The 8,365-nt window shown below is 45.5% G+C and overlaps 1 protein-coding gene across 1 annotated transcript; it reads left to right on the forward strand.

Moving 5' to 3' along the window:
* The first annotated feature begins 1,397 nt into the window (after positions 1 to 1,397).
* On the forward strand, positions 1,398 to 8,101 carry ZDHHC22 (zinc finger DHHC-type palmitoyltransferase 22). Its single transcript, XM_068254493.1, has 3 exons — positions 1,398 to 1,461; positions 4,359 to 4,968; positions 7,132 to 8,101. Exons 2-3 carry the CDS (start codon positions 4,473 to 4,475, stop codon positions 7,368 to 7,370), a joined length of 735 nt encoding a protein of 244 aa, XP_068110594.1. The 5' UTR covers positions 1,398 to 1,461; positions 4,359 to 4,472; the 3' UTR covers positions 7,371 to 8,101.
* The last annotated feature ends 264 nt before the right edge of the window (positions 8,102 to 8,365 follow it).

The following is an 8,365-nucleotide window of genomic DNA, read 5'->3' on the forward strand; positions in this document are numbered from 1 at the left end:
GTAGAGTAATATATACAGCAGTGTGGGCACAGGGCAGGCAGTATAGTAATATACACTGAAGGGCAGGTAGTAGAGTAATATATACAGCAGTGTGGGCACAGGGCAGGCAGTATAGTAATATACACTGAAGGGCAGGTAGTAGAGTAATATATACAGCGGAGTGGGCACAGGGCAGGCAGTATAGTAATATACACTGAAGGGCAGGTAGTAGAGTAATATATACAGCAGTGTGGGCACAGGGCAGGCAGTATAGTAATACATACAGCAGTGTGGGCACAGGGCAGGCAGTATAGTAATACATACAGCAGTGTGGGCACAGGGCAGGCAGTATAGTAATATACACTGAAGGGCAGGTAGTAGAGTAATATATACAGCAGTGTGGGCACAGGGCAGGCAGTATAGTAATACATACAGCAGTGTGGGCACAGGGCAGGCAGTATAGTAATATACACTGAAGGGCAGGTAGTAGAGTAATATATACAGCGGAGTGGGCACAGGGCAGGCAGTATAGTAATACATACAGCAGTGTGGGCACAGGGCAGGCAGTATAGTAATATACACTGAAGGGCAGGTATTAGAGTAATATATACAGCAGTGTGGGCACAGGGCAGGCAGTATAGTAATATACACTGCAGGGCAGGTAGCATAGTAATATATACAGCAGTGTGGGCACAAGGCAGGCAGTACAGTAATACATATAGCAGTATGGGCACAGGACAGGCAGTATAGTAATATACACTGCAGGGCAGGCAGTATAGTAATATACACAGCAGAGTGGGCACAAGGCAGGCAGTATAGTCATATATACAGCAGTGTGGGCACAGGGCAGGCAGTATAGTAATATACACCCAGTGCAGGGCAGGTAGTATAGTAATATATACAGCAGGGCAGGTAGTAGAGTAATATATACAGCAGAGTGGGTACAAGGCAGGCAGTATAGTAATATACACTGCAGGGCCAGTAGTATAGTAATATATACAGCAGGGCAGGTAGTATAGTAATATATACAGCAGTGTGGGCACAGGGCAGGCAGTATAGTCATATATACAGCAGTGTGAGCACAGGGCAGCAGTATAGTAATATACACTGCAGGGCAGGTAGTAGAGTAATATATACAGCAGTGTGGGCACAAGGCAGGCAGTAGAGTGGTACAGGACAGGCTGTACAGTAATACACACAGCAGTGTGCAGGGAGTGCAGACCAGAAGGGGATGTGAAGGTTAATCCATCGCACAGACGCACAGAGGCGGCTGGCTGGTCCCTGGATGGGAGGGATGCAGAGGAGGGGGGGCATCTATCTGGGTACAGGATGGAGAGGAGGGATGGAGAGCAGGGATGGGAGGGCAGGTATCTGGTACAGGGGGAGGAGAATGGATGGAGAGGGAGATATTACAGGAAAGGATTCTCAGGATGAGCCAGGGACAGCACAGGAGACAGACGGAAAGCTCCTATTCTTCCCAAGGTCAGTGTGACACACAGACTGGGCATGGGGGTTATTGGGAACACTGCAGACTGAGCATGGGGGTAAATGGGCACACTGCAGACTGGGCATGGGGGTGACTGGACATACTGCAGACAATGGGGGTCCCAGAACTGTTTAAACTATTTGGAAATGCTGTAACTTTTTACCATCTACTTTATACACTGCCACTAACATACAGTGCAGATCCCAAACACAGATTACCGGGTGCAGCTACAGTGCAATATACAGAGTGGCAGAACAGTGCAGTGTATAGAGTGGCAGAACAGTGCAGTGTATAGAGTGGCAGAACAGTGCAGTGCATAGAGTGGGAGTACAGTGCAGTGTATAGATTGGGAGTACCGTGCAATGTGTAGAGTGGGAGTACAGTGCAATGTATAGACTGGGAGTACAGTGTAGTGTATAGAGTGGGAGTACAGTTCACTGAATAGAGTGGGAGTACTGTGCAGTTTATAGAGAGGGAGTACAGTACAGTGTATATAATGGGAGTACAGTACAGTGTATATGTTGGGAGTACAATGCAGTGTATAGCGTGGCAGTACAGATCACTGAATACAGTGAGAGTACAGTACAGTGTATAGAATGGGAGTACAGTACAGTGTACATATTGGGAGTACAGTGCAGTGTACATATTGGGAGTACAGTACAGTGTATATGTTGGGAGTAAAGTACAGTGTACATATTGGGAGTACAGTGCAGTGTATAGAGTGGGAGTACAGTGCAGTGTATAGAGTGGGAGTACAGTGCAGTGTATAGAATAGCAGTACAGTGTATAGAATGGGTGTACAGTACAGTGTATAGATTGGGAGTACAGTGCAGTATGTAGAGTGGGAGTACAGTGCACTAAATAGAGTGGGAGTACAGTGCAGTGTATAGAGTGGGAGTACAGTGCAGTGTATAGAGTGAGAGTACAGTACAGTGTATAGAATAGGAGTACAGTGTATAGAATGGGCGTGTATAGATTGCAAGTATAGTGCAGTGTATAGTTTGGGAGTTCAGTGCCGTGTACAGAGTTGGAGCACAGTGCCATTTACAGCGTAGGAGTTCAGTGCAGTGTGCAGAGAAGGTGTACAGTACAGTGAATAGAGTAGGAGTTCAGTGCAGTGTATAGGGAGGGAGTACAGTGCAGTGTAGAGGGAAAGTACAGTACATTGGGAGTATAGTTCAGTATATAGAGTGGCAGTACAGTTATTGTTATTTATTATTTAGTATTTATATAGTGTCGACATCTTCCGCAGCGCTTTACAGAGTACATGTTCATGTCCCTCAGAGGGGCTTACAATCTAATCCCTATCGAGTCATATGTCCATTGTAGTCTAGGGCCAATTTAGTATGAAGCTATCACCTTAAAGGGGAACTGAAGTAAGAGGTATATGGAGGCTGCCATATTTATTTCCTTTTAATCAATACCAGTTGCCTGGCAGCCCTGCTGGTCTATTTCTCTGCAGTATTTGAATAACACCAGAAACAAGCATGCAGCTAGTCTTGTCAGATCTGACTTTAAAGTCTGAAACACCTGATCTGCTGCATGCTTGTTCAGGGGCTATGGCTAATAGTATTAGAGGCAGAGGATCAGCAGGGCTGCCAGGCAACTGGTATTGATTAAAAGGAAATAAATATGGCAGCCTCCGTATACCTCTTACTTCAGTTCCCCTTAAAATTGTGTTTTTGGGATGTGGGGGAATCCGGAGTGCCTGCAGGAAACCCAAACAGACACAGGGACTTGGAAGCCAATTTACCTGTGGAATTTCAGAAATACATACAAAGAGAGGTGTGCAAATCAGGCAGGATCCCACAAGTCACATAATAGTAGTAGGGCCCCTATCGACTACTGACGGTGAAAGATTCTAGTATGAAAAGCCTTTGCCTGCAAACCCTTTTGGATGCAAACATCCTGTGCAACTGAATGCAAATGTATGCAAATAGTGCAATTGAATGTAAAATGTATGCAAGTTGCTTTTATCATTACTAGATCTCCACCTATTATGTGTAGTTGAGGGTCTCCTTTTAATTTTGAGGCGATTGAGGGGTCAATTCACCATTTGCATAATTTGGTACTGCGGTTTGAATGCACACACTGTGTCTTTAATCTGCAGACTATTTACAGTATAAGGCAAGTGGCTGCTTGGATGTGAGCTCTTACCTATTTTGTGTTTTGCAATAGTGTAACTGCAAAGCAGGGAATACTGTGTTAGGTCAGTGCAATGCATACAGTGTGAGGAGAGTGCAGTGTAGACGGAATGAGGACAGTGCAGTGTGGACAGTGTGAGGAGAGTGCAGTGTAGATAATGAGCGGAGAGCTAAGTGTAGACAGTGTGAGGAGAGTGCAGTGTAGATAGTGAGCGGGGAGTGTAGTGTAGACAGTTTGAGGAGAGTGCAGTGTAGGCAGTGTGAGGAGAGTGCAGTGTAGACAGTTTGAAGACATGTCCACCATTTTCCACTGTTTTGGCAACGCCTGTATGAATCTTGATCATGCTAATAACGTTATCTTTGATTTGATTTGAGTGTAGTGTAGATAGTGTACATGGTGTGAGGAGAGTGCAGTAAAGACAGTATGAGGACAGTGCAGTGTAGACAGTGTGAGGAGAGTGTAGAGTAGATGGAGTGCAGTGTAGAGAGTGTGAGGAGAGTAGAATGTAGACAGTGTGAGGAGAGTGCTGTGTAGACAATGTGAAGAGAGTGCAGTGTATACAGTGTGAGGAAAATGTAGTGTACACAGTGTGAGGAGAGTGTTGGGCATTAGGTGTAGTGACATTCCCACAAATCAGTGAATGCAGTGATGTAACAGTGGACTGACCTGTGATAGGACTGCATGCTGTTAGTGTAACAGCTTCCATAAATGGAGGACAATAACCACCTTTTGCATTGTCACTGCCTAGGAATGTTGGACACTCTGGCAATCTGGTTACAAGTTGGGCATTAATGCTCCTGGTGTCCTGCGTCTCAAGTCTCAGCAGATATCCTGCCATGCCAAGGCTGCCGATTCCACCACCATGCTTCTTCTGCACATACTGAACCTTATGGCCCCATTCTACTTTCTGTGCCTCCTTGCATTGACATTCTGTCTACAAGTCTTCTTCTTCCTTCCCAACATGTGTTATGGGCATTGGCTACCCCTGTCTGGCCTCCTACATGCCTCTGTGTTCTTCTTCTTCCTGGTCAATGTCATTGGTAATTACATCCTGGTAATCTGGATGAGCCCAACCACCAGTGGACACAGTGAAGAATCCGAAGCTTTGGAGAAGCCATATTGTCAGATATGTTCCCGGGTGATGGGGAACCAGGAACATCACTGTTTCTTCACTGGGACGTGTATTAGTCGCAGCAATCTGCGCAGCTTTGTCTTGCTATGTCTCCATTCTTCTTGCAGCTGCTTCCATGCCATGGTGGTGGGCCTGGGCTACATCTCCAGTAGCTTCTCTCTGTCCTTCTCTGAGCCTCTGACCTTCCTCCGAATGCTGCCTCTATCAGTCAGCCGCTTCTTCTCAGGTCAGAAACGAGAACATGACCTTTTCTGTACAGACAAACCAGACTGCTGACATAGAGGAGGGAAGATACTCAGGCCTGGCTTTACCTTATGACCAATGTCTCACACACATCTTATGTTACAAGTTATTTTATTTTAAATAAGGTGGAACTCCAGTCAACGTTGCTTCTCTTTTTAATTAGCTTTGAATGGAACCTAGAAGGGATGTGATCAGGAAGATTCTTGAGATGTTTGTATTATTACTACAGGGATCTCCCTTCACTTCCTGTTCTGATGATTGGAATGACCACATAAGACTGGGATGTCCAACTTCAGTCTTTGAGGGCCATATCCATGCCAGTGCTTAGGATGGACAGATAAATGGAGAAGTATCTCCTACTTGATGAACCCCCTTTTTTCTGATTCCCATCAATGAATTTGAGTTGTGCCAAAAATATGTGAGGACCCCGGCCCCCAAAGACTAGAGTCTGACAGCCCTGACATAAGGGATGAGGGGAATACTTTTCCAGTGGGTGCATGGGAAATTATGATTATAAAAGCAGTTCCTTAGTTAGAAACTCTCTCAAGTTGTAATAGTCATTTGCACCCCTGCTGAGATGTCTCCACACTTCCTCTCCAGGAGACTGTGGTGGATTAAAAAGAAAGTGAGAATAAAAAAAAGACAATAATAAAAACACAACTCAGGTTCTAAATTTTACCTAATCTTTGTCTGGAGGTTTTCCAGAGTGCAGCTACTTCAGGAGACATATGGGCAGTGCAGACAGAGTTAGCTGCAGAACACAGATATAAAGGATTACAGAACTGCACAACTTGCCCGCTTCAAACAGGAGGGATCTGCTAATATCAACCCCACAAAAGTGATAACAGCCATACTGCACCACAGAAGTGCGAAATAACAGCCATATTGCACCACTTTCTTTACACCCCTTCATTCCAGGCTTACATTGAGAGCTTGGGGTGTATGGCACATACATTTCTTGCTAATGGACAGAGCCATATAATCCAGCTTGCAGGCAGACAATGCATGGATTGGCTATGGCTCTATGGTGGGTCACATGGTACCCAGTGATGTTATGGGTAACAGGAATCATATTTTTTTTTCAGTCCACTAAAGTCCCATGAACCCCTAACAAAGATGTACAACTCCAGTTCTTTAGGGCCATGTCCATGGCAATGTTTATGGTGACCAAAAAAATGGGTTCTACTTGATGAACCATACCTTTCCTGATTTGGTCCCATCAATTAATTTGACCTGCAGCAAAAATGTGTGAGGAGGTCCTTGGCCTTTGAGGAGTGGAGCTGGACATCCCTGCAGCCTAGTGGAAAAAAACTCTGTAGAGCCCAATTTTGTCTTCTAATAAGAGACTATACAAAAAAATCCTGGAGGCTCTTGTGCTCCATAACTGGGTACTTTGGAACTCCAAGGGTAACTAACATGAAAGGTCCAAGTGCTGTCTGCGTGACAGCTGTGCACTTTGAACACGTCTCATTGACAGGACACACCACTTGTGAAGGCCTGTATGAGCTGAACTTGGGGTAAGGTGAGATGTCAGGATATATCTGGCAGGAGATGGTCACCCTTTGGTTTGAAGCCCTCATTAGCAGGCAATACACGTGTATCTGCAGCTTTGTCTTTGTGTAAATGTAATTAAGCTTGCTACATGTGACACAAGAGCAGATGGTATAATCGAGTCATCGTTTAATTTATCTGATTGATAGACTCTACAGATTTCGGCGGAATGTCATTTGGAAAGTTGGATACTGGTTACGTGAGAGACTCAATAAATTCACCACACCATCACTGCAGTGGGCAGACACGCTCCTACAAGTGTCAGAGATAGAAGTGGTTAAATTGTCTTGCGCTGTGACATTGATAAACACTGCCCCACTTTAGCGTCTTCATATGACAATGACACATGGAGACCCAGCCAAGTGTCGGGCTCTATTTATAGAAGTCGGGTAGGAGAGGATGGACCTGGTGCTGAAAACCATCTGTCATTTGTCTGTTGTTATTTTCACCCATCTCTTGCTGTTCCTGAATACCATCTCTTCTTAGACTGTCATTGTCCACTGTGACCTGGGTGCCACCCCTTCCATCTCCATCTTCTCCACCATCATGTTCAGCTCTTGGCTGGTCTTCAGTCTGTCTCTGTCTTTGTCTGCAGGTTCTCTCCTCAGTTCGGAGATGTTGGCTGTCCTCATGCTTTATCTCTGGTTTGGGGTGGGTATTGCCTCTGCCGCCTTCTGTTGTCACCAGCTGCTGCTCATATCCAGGGGACCGGCCTGTCACCAGAAACCAGGAGCAGAAGCCATCTCCATTCGCTGGACCGCCAACTTGACAAGTGTCTTTGGGAAAAGATGGATATTGACGCTTCTTGTGCCTCAAGTGAAGAAAAAGTGGTGAGAAGATCACGAGACTTCATCTGTCACCTTATATTATGCCGCAAAATACTACGTGTTTACCAAGTAGTGGAACTCTTGCTACTGCACAATAGTGAATGCACTTTGTAGTTGTCTTCTGCTCTCACCAAGGATAATATGCTCTCTATAACCTAAACCACAAGCTATGTCTTCCAGATGTGCACTAGAAATAAGTATACAGAGTATTACTAGATAGCCTCCTAGAGTAATACTGAGGGCTTCACAAACACAACCTGTATATCACTAGCTAAACCTGCCAACTAGATCCTGAGGGCTAGAGAATGCAATAACTTGTACATCACCAACTACACCTCCCAGTTGTATTCTGAGGTCTGGAGAAGCACAATAACTTTTATCTCACCAACCAAACCTCCCAGCAGACCCCTGAGGGAAAGAGAATGAGGGAAAGAGAAGCACAATGACTTCTGTATCGCTAGCTAAAGATCCCAGCAAGATCCCGAGTGCTAGAAAAACATGATAACGCGTACCAGGGCCGGGCCGAGGCAGAAGCGAGAGAGGCTCCAGCCTCAGGGCGCAGTGTAGGAGGGGGCGCACAACTCATTCAGCTATCATTCCCCTATTGTGTTTGAAGCAGAAAGAAATAAGAAAAATAGATACTTGGCAGTGACTGCAAGCCAAATAATTAGAGATTAAGGTGTTGGGGGCCCTGGGGCGCCTTAGTCTAATAGCAATCAATGTGTGACGGCTAGGGTGGGAGGTAGGGGGGGTGCACTTTGGGGTCTCAGCCTTGGGTGCTGGAGGACGTTGTCCCTGCTCTGACGTGTACACCACTTACTAAACCCGTCAGCTGTATCCCGAGGGCTGGCAAAGCACAATAACTTGTATATTACCAGCTAAACCTCTCAACTGACCTTGAGGGCTGGAGAAACACAATAACCTGTACAGTATATCACAAGCCAGTTTTCCCTGATTTTAGTCATATGGAGGTTCTGTGTAATGTAGGTCACCAGACATTAC

Source organism: Hyperolius riggenbachi, chromosome 9 (genome assembly GCF_040937935.1).
Source record: "Hyperolius riggenbachi isolate aHypRig1 chromosome 9, aHypRig1.pri, whole genome shotgun sequence".
In the NCBI taxonomy this organism is placed as follows: Eukaryota; Metazoa; Chordata; class Amphibia; order Anura; family Hyperoliidae; genus Hyperolius; species Hyperolius riggenbachi.

What these genes read in the sequence shown, in the direction of transcription:
- ZDHHC22 (XM_068254493.1), top strand. Translation starts at nt 4,473, where the DNA reads ATGCTTCTTCTGCACATACTGAACCTTATGGCCCCATTCTACTTTCTG. An exon ending in AGTCAGCCGCTTCTTCTCAG is followed by an intron (nt 4,969 to 7,131) that starts GTCAGAAACGAG and finishes CTTTGTCTGCAG; the next exon opens with GTTCTCTCCTCAGTTCGGAG.